We start from the raw sequence: 23,253 nt of genomic DNA, 5'->3' as shown, positions 1-23,253 counted from the left end.
ATTTGGTTGTAAAAAAGCAAAATTCTCCTTTAAAAACAGCTCGTCTCATCGACGTTTGTCTGACATTCCTTAACCACCACCCACCCACCATACTTGGGTTCAAGTTGCTGAAATAAAGCATGCAAAGCTTGTTTCAAACATTAGCTTACGTCAGGGATGGGCAACTTTTATTGGGGTGGGGGCCACAAAAAAAATCGGAGGGGCCGCAGTTGCTTGAGGGTCTGTGTACCCACATCCATAAGCCCCCTCCCCGGCAAGCAAAACTTTTAGCAGCCCCCCTCTTGACAGTTTTAGAGTTAATTTAGTGTAATTCTATATATTTTGCCATGGGGCCGAGAGAAGACTTTGCAATTTTATAAATAATTTCATGCAACTCTAATCATTTTGCCATGGGGTGGAGAGGAAAATGTGCTGTTTTACAGCTAATGTCCTGCAATTCTAACATAGTGTGTAGAGAAATGTTATTTTATTTATTTGTTAGTGTTTTTGTAATTCTTAGCCCCTTTTTTTCTCCAATTTCATGATTACGATCTTGTCTCATTGCTGCAACTCCCCAACGGGCTCGGGAGAGGCGAAGGTCGAGTCATGCGTCCTCCGAAACATCACCCGCCAAACCGCGCTTCTTAACACCCACTCGCTTAACCCGGAAGCCAGCCGCACCAATGTGTCGGAGGAAACACCGTTCAACTGACGACCGAAGTCAGCCTGCAGGCGCCCGGCCTGCCACAAGGAGTCGCTAGAGCGCGATGAGCCAAGTAAAGCCCCCCGGCCAAACCCTCACGAACCACAGGCTGTATTGACGCCGCAACACTGCGATGCAGTGCCTTAGACCGCTGCGCCACTCGGGAGGCCAGAGAAATGTTATCTGAGTGAGACTTACTACCAAAATCAATGGGGGCCCCCCTGCCGTTCGACTAACCTACCAATCAAATTTTTTTAATGACATGGATAGGCTAATTGAGTGACTATCAGGTATTTTGCTATTCTAACTCGCAACAGTAAGTTGAGACCCCGACTGAGTCCCCCCCCCAAAAAAAATAAAATAAGGGGGAAATTGATCCGAGGGCCCGCTGGCCGCCAGTTGCCCATCCCTGGCTTACAAGCTAAATCCTAGGGTAAAAGCGCTAATCCAATCAAATATATCTACTTGTGGAACATTTTGCAATAAACATTTTCTATAATGTTTATAGTGTTATTATGACACCTGTTTTTTATCGATTGTTTTCTTGCATTCCCCTTTCAGATGGTCATCTCCAATACAGGCTAAAGCAGATTGGTTTCATTCTACAGAGAGACAGAGACAGACTAAACTCTTTAAGGCCACAAAATGATTTCCGTCTTTCCTTCAGAGACTGTTTGACAGGCTCTGTAAAGGACTGACCGAACTGTCTCTCTCCGTCCCCCTCTCTTCCTCCCACCCCATCCTTTCTCTATCATCCCAGACCATAGCGCCCCCTTGTGGGGTGGCCTGTAGGCTTAGGGGGGGTGGGGTTGTTGGTGGGGAATTAATGGGGGAGCTCTTCTTCTTTCTTCTTGGTTCTGGTCAGTATCGGTTTTCCTTTGGTCTCCATCTTATATATCCCCAACCAAGTCAGTCACTTCCTACCTCCTCTCCAGACAGGAAGGGGAGGGGCTAGCGTTGGAGCAGGTAGACCACCATCTCATAGGTGGACATCATTATAGCAGTGTTGGGGATCTGGCGGACCAGATGGGTGGTGAGACCGCGGTACAGGGCACGGTAGCCCTCCTCCTTAGGTACTGTCAACAATGTCTGGAAGAAGGAGCGGTACTTGCTGCCCTCCTCTCGTAGCCGGGTGCGGATCACCTCTACAAAGGAAGAGGCAAGAGGGAGGAGAGAAGAGGGGACTCATTTAGACCATGGATGCAATAGTATGGAAATTCCGGACGGCTACGATAGCCGATATTTTCTTCAACATGATGAACGTTACCAATACTGATATGGAAAAAGAAGAAAAAACATTTTCCTCCCCGTGAGATGGGAGCAACAACCAAGTGACTTATTGTTGACCCTGATTCGGTTTAACTTTTTGTATTATTATTGGCGATATCATATCGGCCGATAACGATATGGCTGATATATCGTGTATCAATAATTGAGACCAAAAGTGACCATTTTGTAGACTATGCAATTTTTTGTTACTAATAAAACAGAAACTAAGATAAATTAGGACCGAATGTATTCTGATTATGTCTTTTCTTTTGATGTATTCTTTACTGTCACATAATAAGTAGAAATTGAAGGTGTAGGTGCATACCGTGGGGGTAGGCGATGGAGGTGGCGCAGGTCTTGGACGTGGCGGCTGCCAGCATCATACCCACAAAGTCTGAGGCATCCTTCACCGACTCATCCTCGTCCTGATCCATGCTGGCCTGGGCCTTGGACTCCATCAGCTTGCGCTTGATGCTCTCGTAGATGACAAAGTGGATGACTGTCTCGGAGATGCCGGCGTACGAGGCAGACATACCCCGGTAGAAGCCCCGCCAGCCCTCCGTCTGGTAGACCCGCCGCATGCACTCAAACGCATTCATGCGCCGCTCGCCACGGTTCCTGTGGTAAAAACATGTAGCGGGTGGGTAAATGAATAGTTGAACATGGCAAAAAAAGGTACGCAAAAGGATATTTGATCATATAGCTAACGGGATACATTTGGCAAGTAATAATGGAAAAGGGATTTGCAACATTCAATAAAGTGTATGCACTACTCCTCAAAATAACACCCTTTCCCCTAGTACCATGGGTCAATGCAATATAAAACTAGTCAAATAAGCATAACAACCCATAACATAGCTAGAGAACCAGTAAAATATGAAACAGCTGTGGAATAACATAAGCTAAGGGAATTTAATCAGCTGATGGCCTAGATCCAGACTCCCTGCTCAGTGCTTACCTGGCATCCAGCTGCAACCGGGTCTTTATAAGCCAGATGGGATTGGTCGCAGTGATAGCAGTGAACCCTGGGAAGAAGAGTTCAGAGGTTCAGACGGGGAGAGTGACACGGTGTGAAAGACAGCCTATCCAAGGACAAAGATATATATTGGCCTACGTTTTGGGGGGGTATTTCACAAAGCACCACCAAGGAGTTAGCCAGCTAACAATAACTCTTTATTTCCTGGATGATGAAGAAAGAAAAACTTGAATATAGGGAATGATATTACGGACTCAATACTCGCAGTAACCCAACCAAATGACATTCAACTTCAGCTGGCTTAATGAACTAGAAAAGTAAGAGTTAGAAATGAGTGCTGGCCAGTCTATCGATCCTGCGTTTGTGAAATACAACCCCAGTGAATTCTATATAAAGCTACTCTCCTTCTCAACTGGCTGCAGTGTCTGAAAGCATTGTTGACATCTTCAAGCTGTGTTTATGAGCTGTTTATTTACGTATTGGCAATCTCGTAAAACCTTTCCTTTTTCTCTGGTATTCCGGAATCAGGCCAGAGATGATATAAAAATGAACTTGATTACCTTTGATTAGGGCAGACTGTTTGTCCTTCACAGGAATTGAATAACTATTATATGGACTGATTAGATTCCTCATCAAGATTGTATTACAGCACGGGCAAAAACTCAGCTTAAAGATGTAGCCTAGTCCAAGTATCTAACGTTCCTCATTATCATATCTAGAAGTTGTAATAAATATATCTAAGATGTGGCTATACTTAATCATAAATACTATTCCTAAGTATTTATAAACAAGGTGGGCCTGAATCTCATGTACACACCAGGCACTATAGAAATATAAGATATAACATAGTGCTATGCTATTGTTCAGCCCCCTTAATTAATAGTATTATTATTCACTCTGGTTAAGAGTGCCTGATAAAAGACTACTGTATAAATGAGTCAATGAATTGAGTAAATTTAATGTGAACAATAGTAGCTAGCTCCCAGATGGGGAGAGCTCAGCCCTACAGCAGGCCTACATATAAATAGCAAGTAATTGTGCAGTGTCGTCATGGTCTGAGCCTCAGCTGAAGGCCTCATTGGCTGCCACGGACCATGAGGAAACAAAATGGAGTCTGGCATTCTTGAATTATTCAAGAGGACATGAGGAATAACTGAATATCGCTGAGTAGAGGAGGTCAAGTGGTATTTCCCAGGGGAACTTGGCGTGCGTGCGTGCATATATACATACAGTGCATTCGGAAAGTATTCAGACCCATTGACTTTTTCCACATTGATACATTATAGCCTTATTATAACATTGATTAAATAGTCCCCCCCCCCCTCATCAATCTACACACAATACCCCATAATGACAAAGCAAAAACAGGATTTTAGATTTTTTTTTTTACTGATATATCCCATTAATATAAGTATTCAGACCCTTTACTCAGTACTTTGTTGAAGCACCTTTGGCAGCGATTACAGCCTTGAGTCTTCTTGGGTATGACGCTACATGCTTGGCACACCTGTATTTGGGGAGTTTCTCCCATTATTCTCTGCAGATCCTCTCAAGCTCTGTCAGGTTGGATGGAGAGCGCCACTGCAAAGCTATTTTCAGGTCTCTCCAGAGATGTTCGATCGGGTTCATGTGCGGGCTCTGGCTGGGCCACTTAAGGACATTCAGAGACTTGTCCCAAAGCCACTCCTGCGTTGTCTTGGCTGTGTGCTTAGGGTTGTCCTGTTGGAAGGTGAACCTTCACCCCAGTCTGAGGTCCTGAGAGCTCTGGAGCAGGTTTTCATCTTAGGCCCTGCCGCTGAAAAACATCCCCACAGCATGATGCTGCCACCACCATGCTTCACCGTAGAGATGGTGCCAGGTTTCCTCCAGACGTGAGGCTTGGCATTCAGGCCAAAGAGTTCAATCTTGGTTTCATCAAACCAGAGAATCTTGTTTCTCATGGTCTGAGAGTCCTTTAGGTGCCTTTTGGCAAACTCCAAGCGGAATGTCATGTGCCTTTTACTAAGGAGTGGTTTCTGTCTGGCCACTCTACCATAAAGGCCTGATTGGTAGAGTGCTGCAGAGATGGTTCTCCTTCTGGAAGGTTATCCTATCTCCACAGAGGAACTCTGGAGCTCTGTCAAAGTGACCATCAGGTTCTTGGTCACCTCCCTGACCAAGGCCCTTCTCCCCCGATTGCTCAGTTTGGCCGGGCGGCCAGCTCTAGGAAGAGTCTTGGTGGTTCCAAACTTCTTCTATTTAAGAATGATGGAGGCCACTGTGTTCCTTCAATGCTGCAGAAATGTCTTGGTACCCTTCCCCAGATCTATGCCTCGACACAATCCTGTCTCGGAGCTCTACGGACAATTCCTTCGAGCTCATGGCTTGGTTTTTGCTCTGACATGCACTGTCAACTGTGGGTCTTTCTAAATCATGTCCATTCAATTGAATTTACAACAGGTTGACTCCAATCAAGTTGTAGAAACATCTCAAGGATGATCAATGGAAACAGGATGCACCTGAGCTCAATTTCGAGTCTCATAGCAAAGGGTCTGAATACTTATGTAAATAAGGTATCTGTTTTTTATTCTAAAAACCTGTTTTCGCTTTGTCATTATGGGGTATTGTGTGTAGATTGAGGTTTATTTAAAAAAAAAATGTTTTATCCATTTTAGAATAAGGCTGTAACATAACAAAATGTGGAAAAAGTCAAGGGGTCTGAATACTTTCCGAATGCACTGTGTGTGTGTGTGTGTGTATATATATATATATATATATATATATATATATATATATATATATATTAGTGATAAAGCGGTACCAAAACATGTATTAGTTTAGTGTTATTAATAAGATGCTTATACTAATTTGGATTTGAATTAGTTTTCAATCAGAGAGACCAATGAATCCCCTGATAATGCATCAAGTCATTATGTTAGTTCACAAGTGAGTGTCATGTCATACACATTACAAGGTATACAGGTATATGACAAATGTGTAAGGTGCAGGTAATGCTAGTGTGATAATAAGGTGTGCATATTTAAAGACAGACAGTAATCTGGCACATCACGTATGCTTTGTACCGATGTGGTCGAGATACTTAATCTCTAAACAACAACAGAATTCAAACATGGCCATTGGCAAATGAACATAGATATACATCACTACATTGCGCCAAGTGCTAAAATGGACGATAGCATTTTCTCTAAACAAGAAACCAAGTTCTACAGTACAGTATCGCTCTAGAGCTTCTACTGTATCGAGGGACACAGTCCTAAGGCAACTGCGTGAAGAGGATGAAAAGTCTGTGGAAGAAGAAGAAGTAAAAGAAGAGGAAGAGAGATAGCTTCTATGGCGTGTACTCACAGAGTAGGGGCAAAGCTACTCCGCCTCACAGCTGCAGCTAGAAGCCTGCAGATATGGGGGGCTGAGGTGGCTGGGGCTCTCCCCCCTCACGCAGGGGTGAAAGCTACAGTAAAGCCCTAAAATAGACACAGGCTTTTCTGTACCACAGTCACACACAGGCAGCAGTCAACCAACCAACCCACCCACAAATGCATAGATGGGAGAGGAAATACCAATCCTACCTAATCCCCGTTTTTTTAAATAGGTAAAAAAGGAGGAAAAGCGTCACTCCCATCTCTCCCAACCCACTATCCCCCCAACCCCCCACTTTTTATATAAACAGGTAAGATCCACCTAAGCCTCCCCTCTCCCACATTTTTACCCACCCTTTTTTTAAACCAACAACTAAGGTGGGAGAGGAGAAAGGGGTCACACCCCATCTCCCCCCCCCCCCCTCCCCTCCTCTATAACCCCCCGACCCTGTGACCTTTCCCGACCCACACCTGTTTTAAATGCAAGAGGACGTCTCGTGTCGTTCTGTCAGGTATGTCTTTCTTGGTTAGGGAAAAAAAGAGAAAAATGCAAGTCTGTCGGAACATCACCCCACTGGTATAATTCAAATGATGTGCAGGACATAACAAATACACATGCAAGGTACACAATAAGAATCAAATAGTATCTTTAAATGATGTTCTTAGCTGATGCTACATGTGCCATTCCTTGTGTACCATTGTATCATTACCATAATCACTTTTATTGATTCTAAACAGCAGCAATGGGGTCAAATAAAATAGGGGACAAAGTCAACACTGAGTCATAATAAAAAGGTCAAGAAGTGCAAGAGAGGGTTCAAATGCTAACCTTGTCAAGCTGGCTTATAAAGAATGGCATATATTAATATAGCCTATAAATGACAAACTTAGATGGTCTGATTTATTTATCTCTGATTATTATTATTTATCTTTGATTAGCAGTTTTGTGATATGCCAACTCAAGAATACCTGCAAGACATGACCTGTTATTGGTAATGGAGCGAGGTTAGCATGTCTTGGGGGTATGATCTTTACCCTCTAACTTTCTCACTCATCATTATTCACAATACATTCAGGATTATCCGTAATCATGGTAGCATCCACATTAATGTAGAAGTGTTTAGAAACATATTATATTCTTATTTACAATAAAAGTGAGTCAATACATTATTTACCATTAATTTCTATTGGTCGCAAAATAATCTGAAACACAACCGAAACAAACTGCAAATGCTTCCAACAAGTTTGAAGAGTCACAAGCTTGTAGTCATTGCGTGCTAGGAATATGGAACCAAATACTAAACTTCTGACTACTTTATTTATACGAATATTTAGGGGTGTCAATCATTTCGGACCCCACTGTACATGTATGTTACATGGGTGGCATATTTAAGGCACAGTGTAGAGCATAGCTCCTGTTGGACGTACATAGCGGAACATGAATTAACCACGTGAACTACATAGATTAACTACATCTGCTGTGGTAGCTGTTCAAGAGTAATGATGTTGAATGGACAAGCCAAATAAGGACACTCAAACCTCTAATAGTGACAAGGTTAGCATTTCCCTTCATTTGCTGACTAACGTAAATCAAAGTGCGTGTGTTGTTCATTTACTTTTTACAGTGATGGTGGTGGTGGTGGTGGTGGTGGGGGGGGGGGGGTAACAGGCTGGTAAATGGGGGAAGGGGGCAGTGTATCAAGACTGTGCAATCACATAGAAGTTATAGGAGATACGAGAGCTGCAAACCAGCTGGCCGTGACCTATACTAGCATCAGCATCATCATTATTAGCATCAATAGCATCATCATCATTAGCATCATGGTCATACCAGTGAAAGGAAATGGGGTGCTACCTGAGGCGTCCGCCCAACAACGTCCGGTGGGCGTGTAGCCGCGAGGCGAGGAGACCTCCCGCAGTGAGGCCCCTGACATGTTTGCGCCCTGGGGCCTTTACTACTGTACACACACAGCACAGACAGCGCGTGAAGGGCCACACTCACTGTTTAGCAACCAACTGGTACGTTAACACGATTTAGGATCCTCCGAAGAGCCTCAAAAGAGACGACAAATGAAGAAATGGGGAAAGGAGAAAAATAACTGGGGGAAGTAGGGGTGGGACAGAAAGCACAACCCAAACTTTGAGGATGTTTATTTTTTTCAAATTGCTGGACCAGCCAGCTAGCTACTGGTAAGTATTATAGTGGTAAGTAGTGGTATGTAGTAAAGTGTTGAGCCTCTGCCATGTTGGCTGTATATCATGGTAGGACAAAGACAAAGCAGTTACGTGGGTCAGTGGTTCTATTCGCCGAGTGTAAAAGCTCTTGAGAGAGAGCAGTTCAATATATTAATAGAGGCAGTTAGTACAAAATGCAATAGTTAACCGTGTGCTTTGTCTTTTTCACACATTTTGTATTTTCTTAGTTAGTGCTTTGACAAAGAAAAATGAAAAGGTTATTTTCACATCTAACTTAAGAACTACAATATTGAAGGGCAGAATAAGCCATAACCTCTTCACTGTCACTATAAATATAAAGTGTGGTTTATTGTAGTTGTCAAGAGACCGTTTGATCCTGAAAGTCTTCAATTGTGCTTTCGGACAAACCATCTGTGCTTGATATTCAAAACACTCACACAGGAAGCTAGAAAATGTCCACAACAAGGTAAGCCATATAGTGGCAATGTCTAGCACATAGCCTTGGCTGGAAATAGGCTAGAGCAATGTTTATAAAACATTGAATTATCTTCCAATGAAACAGCAACCCCATACACCCCATAACACAATGTTATTTTTTTATTTTTTTAATAAGAATAATCCATTTTATCAAATAAAAATATGTTTCCTGTTACTTTAAACAAAAACTAAATATTTTAAAATAAAAACTAAACAATATCCCCTTGACCTTTCTATGTAATCCGTCAAAATAAAATAAGTAGCTGAAATCAATTGTCTAAACAAGTCAACTTTGAATGCAGCAACAACCAGTAGAAACTGCACTGACAAGATGTTACAGACAGCCGAGGGGGGGTTTGTGGAACGACTGTTACCTGCTAGGCCTGCAGACACCATGTGGACTTGCGTCGAGTCAGGCTCAAACACACCGTTCAGCTTCTCCTTGGCAGTGGAGTAAGCTGCAAAGTAGATTGCTCTGTGGAAACAGGAGGGAATTGATGTGAGCTAAGAATACAGGGAATCAATCGATAACAATATCGGAACTGCGGCCCGTTACCGATAAATAATATTTTCTTGGGTCATGACAGTCGATACCAATATAGCAAACAAAAAACATGTTTCCATCTTGTGAGATTAGGGCAAAATAGCACAGTATAAATGACAGGCAGCGTCCCCTCTGTCCAAATTGACACAGAGTAAATGACCTGGAACTGATGACATGAGCGATTTTCACTGAAACCAGTTGCATTCATTTGGGTAGTTTTGTGTGTCCCCATGTCACCAACCCACATTAAACCCCCCATCTAGGCCTATATAAATAATGGTCCATTAGGAGGGTTCCTGCGTAGTGTGTCCATCTGAAGGTCACTGCACACGCATGCATATGTACAACTCATCCCCACCCAGGCACCCAAATCACATGCCCTGCTTTAGCTGGAGATTTATCGCCCTTGCAACTCCTACTCTCTCTCTACTTACCTCAAATCACAGGATTACTCAAGTAGACATTTCCGCTGTGGGGATTTAAAACCAACGACCCGCCTGTGCTCGGCTCGCTCACTTCGCCCTTAGTGTGCGTTTGTCAGAGTGAGAGTACACTGTGCATGTACATGTGTGTGCATGCAGATGTGAGATTGGGCGCACGTGTGTGTGTGTGTGAGTGTTATGTAATGGCCGACCTTAGTGATGGACTGATTTAAAGCTTGTGTGTGTGCTGTGTTCTGACTGCCCAGCCAACCAGCCAACCATTCAACCATGCTCTAAATGGCCAACAAGATGCTCAGCTCGGTAGCACTCTGCAGCCCGCTGCCAAGGGGAGACATATCAGCCAGTACCGTTCCACATCCAGGGCACACAGCTGCTGTGTTACTGACTTCTCCGTCTGGTTAGATAAGGTTTCCTGCTGTGTTACTGTAGGTAAAGCCCAGTTAGATAAGGTTTCCTGCTGTGTTACTGTAGGTAAAGCCCAGTTAGATAAGGTTTCCTGCTGTGTTACTGTAGGTAAAGCCCGGTTAGATAAGGTTTCCTGCTGTGTTACTGTAGGTAAAGCCTGGTTAGATAAGGTTTCCTGCTGTGTTACTGTAGGTAAAGCCCGGTTAGATAATGTTTCCTGCTGTGTTACTGTAGGTAAAGCCCGGTTAGATAAGGTTTCCTGCTGTGTTACTGTAGGTAAAGCCCAGTTAGATAAGGTTTCCTGCTGTGTTACTGTAGGTAAAGCCTGGTTAGATAAGGTTTCCTGCTATGTTACTGTAGGTAAAGCCCGGTTAGATAAGGTTTCCTGCTGTGTTACTGTAGGTAAAGCCCAGTTAGATAAGGTTTCCTGCTGTGTTACTGTAGGTAAAGCCCGGTTAGATAAAGTTTCCTGCTGTGTTACTGTAGGTAAAGCCTGGTTAGATAAGGTTTCCTGCTGTGTTACTGTAGGTAAAGCCCGGTTAGATAAGGTTTCCTGCTGTGTTACTGTAGGTAAAGCCTGGTTAGATAAGGTTTCCTGCTGTGTTACTGTAGGTAAAGCCCGGTTAGATAAGGTTTCCTGCTGTGTTACTGTAGGTAAAGCCTGGTTAGTGTCAAGTCGCTGGTGAGCGGTGTTGGTGAAAAGTTGTGGTTTTTTTGCTCCGTCCCAGTGCAGCAGCATTGAGGAACCCTGCAGTTTGTCTTAATGGAGGATGATTGATTTCTCGCCCTTTGCATTTCTCGCTCTCTTTCCTCCACAGTATTTTCGAAGGCAGTGTGCGCTCAGGTCAGTCTTTCTCTTTTCACTCTCTCACTACCTCCCTCTCTCGTGTCCTGCAGTATTAGCAAAGGCGTGTGTGCTCAGGTTAGTGGGCCCTGCTGTTGGTCTCCCTTCCCTGCAGTGTCGAGGCAGACTTTACATAATGTCCCCTCTCTTCCCTGCACGTCACGAGGCAGCCAGCCGCCACAGCTAGGGAGAGCAGCTCACTCCACAGAGGACGGGAAAACACACACACACACACAAAATCTATTCAGAGACTCAGCATACTCACAGGCACAGCCTAGACAGACACAAAATACACAGCCGGAAACAGGGCAGACCATCACTGGGCATTTAACGCCCCACAGTGAGGGTGAGAAAAACAGAATGAGAGAGAGATAATCTACATGCAGAGAGGTGAAGCGATAAATGCAGAAAAGAGACATTTACAGAGAAAAACTAAGTGTAAGGTAAACAGAGACAGAGAGCCATCTCATCCAGGGAAGGGGAGATTAACACACAACAACAGAGGGGGCCAATGGCATCGCTGCATTGTGATGATATGGCAGCGACACAATCAGTCACATGACCCAGCAGCAGCCCCAGTGGACGGCCGCTGCTCTGCTCACAGTGACTCTGATTAACAGAGACTGGACCCAGGAGGCTGCTGTTGCGTAATATGGCTCACACTTAGAACGGTCTCATTTCCGTCTGGGTTCTACCAATAGGGAGAATTAATAATGCCCCGGTGGAGGTGGAAGATGAGGACGGGGCGGGAGTGGAATTTTACTGGGATTCAGTAGAAATCATGTATTGTTTTTTTCATGGACAAAGATTATGTTCTGTATGATGTTATGAAAAATAACGTAAATTGTGGTAATCATCTTGTCCTCCGATGTGGACGGTGGTTTAAAAAAAGGGATTTTGACAGAGGTCTCGCCAAGGTCAAATAATGGAAAACCAAAGACAAACAGAATTCTCTCTAATGTCTCATAGCTGAATAGAATATAAAATCTACTTCGCCACCCCTTTTAAATCTGTGGTTGCCAGAAAAAAAGCTCCATGAAGTAGCCTACACAGAAAGACAGAAAAGCTCCATGAAGTAGCCTACACAGAAAGACAGAAAATAGTAGCAGAAGCCACAACAGGAAGGATAATTATTGCACAGGAAGTGTGGCCATACCTGGAAGGAGCCACACCCACCAGGTTGGGCCCCAGCCCTCTGAAGAGAGAGCGGGGTCCCTCCTTCTCCAGTATCAACCTGTAGAGGGAGAGAGAGGGGTGATGTTAGTTAGCATAGTGCTAAATCAAGTGCTAATTATTGATATGATGAAACAAAAGAAAATATTGATATCAAGATAGTGCTCCAGTCGTGGGATAGTGCCAATGTGGATAATCAGCCTGCCATGACCATAGAACATCGGCCTTTGCCTAAAATCTTCTATTCGTGACTAATAGTAATAAACAAATGCATTTATGGTCATTTCCTGATACTGTGTGTTATTGCAAAATGGACCAAAGGAAACAAAAACAAAAAGTGTCAAAACAGATCAATATAACTTATGATGCATTCAATTAGATGACGTATTTCAGCATTCGTATGTGGGAGGGTGACATTGGGACATCATGGGGATTTAAAATCGAGAGAGGAAATGTACTACAGGGCAACATACCTGATAACTGATAGGTGACTTGTGTAATCGGAGATGAGCGATAAGAGAGTGGCATGTGACAGTTTGTAACTAATGAGTCAACGTGGTCATGGCACATGCAACGATATGGCTCATTCAGCTAGCATTAGGCGGCTTGCCAAACAGTTAAGCTAGATAGCAGGCCTCCAATGGAGAGTATGACATTGTAAGGTCACGCAGTGCAAGTAGCTGCTCTATGAAAATGGCTGATGATAGCGGTCATGCTGTGTTTATAGTGTCATTAGCCTAAACACTGAGTGTACAAAACATTAAGAACACCTTCCTTCCTAATATTGAGCTGTATCCCCCCCTTTTGCCCTCAGGATGCAGGGATGCTGCCCCATGTTGACTCCAATGCTTCCCACAGTTGTCAAGTTCGCTGGATGTCCTATGGGTGGTGGACCATTCTTGATACGCACAAGAAACTGTTGAGCGTGAAAAACCCAGCAGCATTGCAGTTCTTGACACACTCAAACCGGTGCGCCTGGCACCTACTACCATGCCCCGTTCAAAGGCACTTAAATATTTTGCCTTGCCCATTCATCCTCTGAATGGCACACATACACAACCCATGTCTCAACTGTCTCTTTAAAATCCTTCTTTAACCTGTCTCCTCCCCTTCATCTACACTGATTGAAGTGGATTTAACAAGTGACATCGATAAGGGATCATAGTTTTCACCTGGATTCACCTGGTTAGTCTGTCATGGAAAGAGCAGGTGTTCTTAATGCGCCATGACGAAATGTTGCCCCATATGCTGACATCACTGCTTCCCTACATCCTTAGCCTGAATTCAAGCCAAGGCTATTCCACCATTAACCTAATTCATCGAAATAGCACACACTCACTGCTTTGAAATAGTTTTATATCTAGATTCAACTATGAATTCAGTCACCTATGAATACAGTCAACTATGAATACAGTCAACTATGAATACAGTCCTAGAAGACTTTCAGCATCTTCCCTCATATCTACGCAGCCACAGAACTCAGCTCATACAGATCTACTCTGTTCTAAATGGGATTTGGCCAGCGCTGCGTACACTGGTGACCCACTTCTGCAGGTTTGTTTTCTCCCTGTGCTGCATAGTGGTGGTGTTGGGTTTCAGCTAGTACTTCCCCAGGGCAGAAGCATGGATGTTGACTGAGGGAAAGAAGGGAGAGAAGCAGGTCCAAGAACAGTGCAGCTGTGATAAGACGGAACCAAGCCTCCAGCTAGAGGTCTGTGCGGGACTGATTTATTCATCCCGCTCCCACCCGCAGCTTTTCATACTGAACCCGCCCACACCCGCTGGCTTTCTGTCGGACTCCTACCCGCTACCACAAGAACTGGTCCCGAACCCAACCATGTGACGGAGCTCACATGCCAGCCATAGTCCCAGCAATTTTGTGCCCTATAGGCAATATCAAAATGCGCAAAAATAACCGTAGAAATAGGATAAATTACCAGAAATGTTCACGTGGCCCATTAGATTAAGCTATCGGTATTACTGGGATATATCAGCGAATAGAGGCGTCATCATGTTTTTTTGGGCCAAACCGTTCGGGCGCTAAAGATGTTTTCGTGAGAAGACCAATTTTCGTGATGTCTCATGGTCCGACAAACACCTCTGTAGCTCTGCCAGCTTTCACCGCAGATGCGGAAGGGCAACATCGGCGGATGCGGTCGATTGAGAATCATCCAATGCAATCTCCAGCTTAAACAGACAGATTTTTTTTATTTATTACGCTAATTAGAATTCAGCGGGGCCGCGGAAATCGACTCTAGGGGGGTTTAAGAGAGCAGAGTTGGAGACTTGCACTTTCTCTTGAGCTACGTTTTATATATTCAGACTGAGACAAATATGGGTGATCAATATTTATTTTTAGGCAATGTAGTAAACTATAGCGTAATCATATTTAGGAAGTACATTTCCTTGAAAAGATAACTGCCCCGTGTTTCTCCGTCCATGCATAGGCTATAGCCTACTCTATTTAACTGAGACCACATGCGCACCTGATCTCGCAGATATGGCTACTGAACTTGAAGCAGCAAGAATGATGACAGCGGACACTTGCACTTTCTCTTGAGCTACGTTCTGCATATAGGATATAGCCTACCTTTTAGGAAGACGATTTGCAGGCAGAGACAAATAAATGGGTAATCAATATTTATTGAAAATGAAAAGGCGTAACGCTCGCTAACCATAGTAACCTAACCTATGCGCAAGTTGTGCCTTTTTCTTTTGAATTATGATTTTAAAAATTGGATTGCACCTCGACTCACGTTGGTTGAGCGCCCTCCACTTCTTTATCAATATTTATTTACAGACACTGTCCTAAACGAATCTAATCATATTTAATTTCCTTGAAAAGATAACTTCCACGTGATTCTCTGCCCATGCATAGGCAGCCTACTGTATTTCATTGAGACCCACATATAGGTACTAGGTGCACTTGATCTCGCATGCCAAACTAGGAGAGGAGAGGTAGGATCCTTAACTTGAAGCAGCAAAATCTGAGAGTGTGTGAATGATGCGACAAAGATGTGCTTAATACAATAGGTAGGCCTTGGCTAACGCATACAAATCAGGAAGACGACTTTTTCCCCAAAATATAAATATTTTCATCCCAAAGTTGTATGTCTGACCGCCCGCTCTCAACCGCAGCATGAGAAATGCAGACCGCGCCGCAATGATCTCTGTCGGGACCCGCAGGTCCTGTGGCCATCCCGCAGGAATGCAGCCCTCTACCTCCTTCCAAAGCCTGATGAAAGCTTTCCTTAAAAAGGGGCCTTTATCGAAATTTCACTGGAAAGCACAATCGTTGTATATGTAGCAGTACTCTTGGTCCTTGTCTTGGTTAACCATTGCTTCTGGCTTGATTGGTACAATCTTTTTATATCATTAATGAAGTGGCTTTTATAGTGATAAGGCCACGGATGAAGATAGCTACATCGATCAAGATGGAATTTACACTTCATGTATTAACTGAAAAAGGGCGTTGGAGGCACCTAATTATGTCCAAAAGGAGTATGTTTGGTTGGAGAGATCAAGATTTGGTGAACAGGCCTTGTAAAGACCGATAAAGGCCTATCTCAATAGATATGCCCATACAACTCTGCAGAGAAGAATGGGAGAAACTCCCCAAATACAGTTGTGCCAAGCTTGTAGTGTCATACCCAAGAAGAATCGAGGCTGTAATCGCTGCCAAAGGTGCTTCAACAAAGTACTGAGTAAAAGGGTCTGAATACTTATGGAAATGTGATATTTCAGTTTCTTTTATTTATAAATATGCCCAAAAAAATCTAAAAACATGTTTTTGCTTTGTCATTATGGGGTTGTGTGTAGATTGATGAGGGGGGGAAAACAATGTAATCCATTTTGGAATAAGGCTGTAACATAACAACATGTGTTAAAAGTCAAGGGGTCTGAATACTTTCCGAATGCACTGTATGCCCATACAACTACAAGGTCTATGGCCCAGTGTACTTAGGTAATATGCTCAAGCCTCCATTCCCCCTCACTTACTGTATGCTCCCTTCACTACGCCAGTTGTGAAACAGGTTGTGCCTCCAGGCCCCTCGGTGGGGAATATTTGAGGTGAGGGCATGTTAACAGCTATTGGTATGAGCAAACCAAAACAGATCCACACTAAGCCTCTCCCCCTTCTGTTCTCCTATTTTTACAAGTGAGCGAGAGGCAGATTTAAGTATGCGATGGAACACCTTGTACTTGTCCAATATGATAAGGGATATTTCTGCCTTATCGGAAATGATGAAAGCAAGGCTACAACCCCCAATCTGAGATGTGTTTTACAAAAATAATGTCAAGAAGCTATTCCCGCTATGTGGTTTAGTGTGTGGGCAGGGTCCATTGTAAATGTTTTCTCTCACTGGCCCGGTCGGGTCAGTTGGCCATAAATCTACTCATCCAAACAGAATTTCTACTGGCCCAGACATGGTGTAGTTTTAAAATGAATTGGGGTCATGCAGGTCGTATAGGTTGGCATCCTTTCTCTCTATATGCAGCTATTAACATGCTACATTTGGTTATGATATGTATTATAAAGCAGTGTAATATAATTTAGCAATGTAAGTCATTACTCTATTCTTTAGAATTACATTGTATTAACGCATCAACTTGAGTGTTCGAGCAGTTGTGACTGCGGGAGCGTGGTGGAGCTTGAATGAACGGCCAATCATATATTGCTCAAATACAACAAGCACGACTGTAGTCTTCAATGGTTTTCAATGGTAGACTGCGACAGAGCAGGTAAATGTTGAACTGGAATGCAAAAATACACTGACAAGATACACTGGCCCGACATGTTTTTACTGGTCCCGGGCCATCGTTAATGTCGGACCCAGTGTGGGAGAGCCATATTCCTACAATCAAAATGCTGAATGCAAGTGAAGATTCGGTCATAACATAGTATGATGAAAGCAGGGAATGACTCTCCTAGCTTAAAACATTTTTTTAACGTGGTAAAGTAGACTCTTTCATTAACGACCTTTGTGGACAATAAAAAGACGACCCCTCCGTAACCATGAAAAATGAAAAGTTGAAAGACATTTCTGTCTGATAACACTCCCGTCTACAGTAACTCATAACACATCTTTGAGTCATAGGGTGTTAGGTCATGGTATCAAAGGGCAGGTGAGATACTGTAGGTGGCCTTGACAGTGAAACGTCCAGATATAAACTCGTCCTGAGAGGGTCGGCAATCGTTTGATGATGCAGGAATGTTTGCTGTTGGTTTGCCAGTTGCTGGTACAAGGGATAGGATGATTTCCATTGATTCATTGAATTGATAAGAGATCAGATTGACCCCAACATTTACTGTCATTGAAACCCTGCACTAATGTCAACAGAGCTTATCAGAAATCTGGGTTACACGTGAATGTTTTGGGTCGGAATTCGACCCACAGGGTTTTTGTCTGTGCAATGTGCATAAACACCCACTCATCCCAAGAATAGACTGGAACTGAACTAAACTTCAAATAGAGTTGACCACAACCTCACTGAGTAGACACAGTGTGTATTCTCTGTGGTAAGTGCAAACATTTCAGTTCATCACCTGAATAGTCTGGAACTGAACTGAACTTAAAATAGAACTGACCCACCAAACCCTGTAAACATACATAATGTGTTGGATATTCTCTGTGACCCCTGTGTGTTGGTGAACTTACTTGAGGCAGTGCAAGGGTCCCGGGGGGGCCATGCGGGCCACACTGGCCCCGTTGACTGTGCTGAGCTGCACCTCAGAGATGTAGAAGGTGACATGAGAGGACTGGAGTCTGGTCTTCACTACTTCCAGCGGACAAGTCAGAATAGCACCCACTGTGCCCCCACACCTAGACGGGGGGGGGAGGGAGAGACAGAGAGAGAGGAGGAAGATGGGCAGGTCAGAATAGACAAAAGTACAGTAAATACTGTGCAAAACTTTCCTTTTTACCATGTTATAGGCCTACCCACTGTATTACCATGTTATAGGCCTACCCACTGTATTACCATGTTATAGGCCTACCCACTGTATTACCATGTTATAGGCCTACCCACTGTATTACCATGTTATAGGCCTACCCACTGTATTACCATGTTATAGGCCTACCCACTGTATTACCATGTTATAGGCCTAAACACTGTATTACCATGTTATAGGCCTAACAACATGAAACCACCCACTGTATTACCATGTTATAGGCCTACCCACTGTATTACCATGTTATAGGCCTACCCACTGTATTACCATGTTATAGGCCTAAACACTGTATTACCATGTTATAGGCCTACCCACTGTATTACCATGCTATAAGCCCACCCACTGTATTACCATGTTATAGGCCTACCCACTGTATTACCATGTTATAGGCCTACCCACTGTATTACCATGTTATAGGCCTAACCACTGTATTACCATGTTATAGGCCTAACCACTGTATTACCATGTTATAGGCCTAACCACTGTATTACCATGTTATAAGCCTAACCACTGTATTACCATGTTATAGGCCTACCCACTGTATTCTGTGCTGTAATATAAAGTGCTACCAAACAAACAGCTATATTCTAGTTTGTTGCTTGTGATTTTAAAACTTTTTGAAGCTTTTCAAATTGTGATACTAAGATGGGCATAAAATCTCCTGAAGTGAATTGTGGATAGTTCAACTTTGATTGTATTGGGGCCAACAATGCTCTTGAGAAGTAGAGTAAGACAACCATATCGAGACTTGGTATTTCTGGAAACAACCAGTTGATTTTCAATGCTAGCAGCAGCTGGATCAGGTTCAGCATATTGATACACATTCAGCTTGAGTTGAACATAAAACGTGCAACTGTAAATAGATAATGGCCTGGGCCAACCCACTGCCTGGGAGACTTTGAACTGGACTAACTTGTCTGTGACGATGTGTAAACTGAGGTGGTGGCCCTTTTTCCTGTAACGCCTTGACATGGTTTGTCTGGCCCCCCTGAGCTAGGTGGGTTACAATTCATGTGTTGTGACTTCTGTGTTTGCTAGGTTACAGGCTTTCCCAGCTCCGCTTTCAAATAATATTTGTCAATGAACCTCAACATGGGCTCAGGGCTGTGTAGAATGCATACTACAAGGCACAATTATAGTGGAATGGTTCCTGAAAATAGTCACCGTAGTATATCCTCTGTAGGCTAGGTTTAACGAATGTGAGTAGCATGCATGGTATGAGTGTATTCCTTTGCTGCAGCACTCTGTCTCAGTCAGACAAACCCACATACAGGCAAGAGCGACCTTTGGTCTAGATTCAGAGGGCTGTTCCATGCTGCGGCCTGTGTGTGTGTGTGTACAACCGGCAGTGAGAGGAAACATGCACACAGGCCTTGAGCCCTGTTGTGAGAAACATCAAGGGGACAATAATTATTTGCTTCTCGCTGAAGTAACTTTGTCACAACTTGTGCCCCTAAAATTGAATTTTCATAGTCAATGAAGGAGATATAAAATATTCTGGTTTGACAAGATAGGCCTTACAAGCTGACATTTTAAAAGTTTACAGAGCGCCTGAAAGAAAAGGAGAGGCTGACTGACAAAGAAAACAATATAAAAGGGGAAAACAAAGCTAAAAAGAAAGAAATGGAATCAATCATCACCTTGTCTTTCTTTGAAAGTGTTATCCAAAGACTTGTGCCAAAACCATACTAGAATTAGATTTTCCGTGATAAGTAGGCATATTTAGTGTCCAATTGCGAGAATGGCTCTAATAACCAACTGGTCATGTTTCAATGCCCCTAAGCATATTGGTGAGATCTACAATCTCAATTTACTTGGAGCAGTTGGTTCCTAGGCTACAGACAGGTGCCCTTTAACCCTTCCAACTTCCCATGTGTTGGCAAGATGTATTGAATGTGAAGGTCTACTAAATTACAATGTGGCAAAGCTAGAAATTAAGTGTGACACATATGACACCAATGATGTACACGCCTACATGAACTGAAACACGCAGGTAGTCTCCTGATAACGTTACAACAGAGACTTTCTTGCAGTTTTCTTTTATACATTGAGAATGAAAAGTAATGAACACTGGGAGACTTGAGCCCAAATCAAACGAGACGTGTTTTTTTTTTTCATGTGCGTCCTAGAAATAGAATGCACAGAGAATACTGTTCCTCAATATTTCCACTGACATGCATAACTAGCCTATCATTAGCCAAGTAAAACAACTTCACAATGTATTTTACTTCAACAGCGTAGAGCGGGACAACGTGCAGTGTAATTGCGGGCTATTTTGGGGGTGCTGAAATCCATACTTTTCTATCATTTATATATATATATATATAAATGTCGAAGCTCCAGTCCGCCCACACTAGTCGCTGCTCTACTCCGTTGATGTGAAGTACATTGTGGAGTTGAGTTTTACTTATAGCCTATCGTGTAAGCGTCAGTCAAATATATAGCCTAGCTAGGGGCGTATTCATTACGACAATTTTGTGGCAAAACTTTCTTAAACGAAAGCAGACGGAACGAAACGGGGATGGACCTACCTAAATTTGTCCAATAGAAACTCTCGTTTTAGTTGTAAAACGTTCCAACTGTTTGGAATAATGTAATCATTATAGTGCAATCATTATTCCTGTTCGGAATAACGATTACACCCGTGTTTTGACCTGACCTTTTTATCCAGTCTATAGAATGGTGTTGTAGTAGTTGTTACAGAGTATGCATTGCATAGGCCAGGGCATCTTCCCCATCTTTACAAATGTGCGTTTTATAAGGTTTGTCGGAGTATGAAAACGCAAAAAAAAGATATGTGTCCAGAAATGTAATTATGATATTCGGCGACATAGCCATCACTACTCGGTCAACGGCTGCACGAGAACAACAAAGGCTCGTGCGTCATGGATATTTCATTCACGAGCATACTCATCTGTCGGAGAGCAAACCAACAACACTGGAGTGTGATGCGTGGGTGTCAACCTGTTTTCTGTCGAATTAAATAATGTATTTTGTGATAAACGTCAACATCTGGAACTACTGCAAATATCTTTGATGTGTTGAAACTAGGCTACAATAGTAGTGGCCAGCGCCTAGCTTGCTCGACCGTGGTAGCCTACTTTGATGCTGCAACTGGCTAGCTGCTGCCTGAGGATGGGTCGGGTAGTGCAGCTGCTAATGTAACATGCACGCGCGCCTTGAAAAATGGCAATGGGGAAATAAATGGGTCTTATTTTCGCCAAGATAGCCATGCAAGCTAATTTTGACTGTAAAAGTCAGTCAGGAAATGTCATGTCGACTAGCTAACGTTATTCATAGCAAATAATAGCTACTCACCCTCCGGCAAACAAATGAACCAAGGTATCCCTTTGACTCATTCTTTAGCATTCTCTGAACCAGTACACTCTTTGGACTGCGTCAAGGAGGAAGACAGGATTGAATGGCGAACGGTCGACCACCCCGATGTCGAAGACGATATGCGCACTTCGATAAATCAGCGACGTCGATTATAAATCAGTATGTGTGATTCAGATTGCCGTAGCTAATGTTAGCTAGACGGCTAGTCAATTTGCGAGCTAAACAAACCCTTCTCTTAGTTTCGAGTAATCCCCTCTTTGAACAGACCTTATTTCAATTTATAGATCGTTATACTACAAAAGAAGAGGAATTCAAAAGGAAGATTTTTTTAAACGTATTCTCGCTTCTATCAATCGGTATTTGCTACAGTCACCACCGCTTTCATTTCTCATCTGTTCACGGCTGCAATGAGGGGCGATAGGTCATAGTGTTTAGCTACTGTAGAATGATTAAAAAAAGGCTGCAAAACAGAGTCCGCTATTGGCCAGTTTGCCTTAATACGTCACTTTGTCTCCGCCGGATCACGCATTTTTCACACGAAACATTTATAAAATCTTTCACATAATCAGCTGGAGCACCCCATAAAACGGGGCAGTTTTAGGTCTTTACGGGTATAAATAACGAAAACTACTTTAAAAAAAAAAAATACAGTAACGGTTATGAGGATATGACGGGTGGTCATATCTGACTATTCAAAATGCTTTGCTGGTGATGAACCTATGAACATGATGTCATATGCACATTGCATGAATGGATTTGTTCCTTAATTATTCTCCTAGTGACCTATTGCATATATATAACAAATACGTGTTAAGTGTGGTCCTCTGTAGCTCAATTGGTAGAGCATGGCGCTTGTAACGCCAGGGTAGTTGGTTCGATCCCCGGGACCACCCATATGTAAAAATGTATGCACACATGACTATAGGCGTCTGCTAAATGGCATATTATTATAAGTGTTTATGTACACTGCATTTTCAATGTATATGCACATTTTGTGCTTTATGGGATGGGATGCCATGAATTTGTGCTTTATGGGATGGGATGCCATGAAATAAAATTAGGTAGCCAACATAGTGATGAGAGGTCACCTCGCAATTATATTCCAAAAGTGTATGTATGTACAATGAACTGTGAAAAACGATACCATTATTGAATATATATGGAGGGAAGCATTTCTGTCACTGGAACAGGTAATAAAAAAATAGAAAATTGGGGCATGGGAGTCAGAGCCCTATAGTTCCAAAGCAGACTTGCAATGATGTGAAACCAGACTGAGTTCCCTGTGAGAGCAACCAGATCAGCTGAGAGAGATTGTAACATCCATTATGGGAGATGTGGTTGACTGATTTTTACATTTTAGTTATTTTGCAGACGCTCTTATCCCGAGCGACTTACAGTAGTGAGTGCATACATTTTAATATTTGTTTGTACTGGTCCCCTGTGGGAATTGAACCCACATCCCTGTCGCTGCAAGTGCCACGCTCTACCAACTGAGCCACACGGGACCAATAGGGAATGAATGGACCTCTTGGTTTCCTAATTGGAGGCACAATTTGACAAATTGAAGTCATGTGCATGGAGGCTAAAGTTATTTAT

General features: G+C 43.1%; 1 protein-coding gene across 1 annotated transcript; it reads right to left on the bottom strand.

Moving 5' to 3' along the window:
* Positions 1–780: 780 nt before the first annotated feature.
* LOC121535066 (solute carrier family 25 member 36-A) lies at positions 781–22,070 on the bottom strand. Its single transcript, XM_041841763.2, has 7 exons — positions 21,637–22,070; positions 18,026–18,190; positions 12,349–12,426; positions 9,331–9,431; positions 2,910–2,976; positions 2,277–2,569; positions 781–1,827 (listed from the first exon to the last, which is right to left on the bottom strand). Exons 1-7 carry the CDS (start codon positions 21,675–21,677, stop codon positions 1,634–1,636), a joined length of 939 nt encoding a protein of 312 aa, XP_041697697.1. The 5' UTR covers positions 21,678–22,070; the 3' UTR covers positions 781–1,633.
* Between the last annotated feature and the right edge of the window lie 1,183 nt (positions 22,071–23,253).

The sequence above is a fragment of the Coregonus clupeaformis genome, chromosome 21 (assembly GCF_020615455.1).
Source record: "Coregonus clupeaformis isolate EN_2021a chromosome 21, ASM2061545v1, whole genome shotgun sequence".
Taxonomy (NCBI): Eukaryota; Metazoa; Chordata; class Actinopteri; order Salmoniformes; family Salmonidae; genus Coregonus; species Coregonus clupeaformis.
Note: the sequence above shows the minus strand (reverse complement) of the source record. Positions and strands in the feature narration are given on the sequence as shown.

Coding starts and splice junctions, on each gene's coding strand:
- LOC121535066 (XM_041841763.2), bottom strand. CDS start 21,677: ATGAGTCAAAGGGATACCTTGGTTCATTTGTTTGCCGGAGG. Junction 12,427..18,025: donor GGACCCTTGCACTGCCTCAA/GTAAGTTCACCA, acceptor CTCCCTCTACAG/GTTGATACTGGAGAAGGAGG. Junction 9,432..12,348: donor GTGGGTGTGGCTCCTTCCAG/GTATGGCCACAC, acceptor CTGTTTCCACAG/AGCAATCTACTTTGCAGCTT.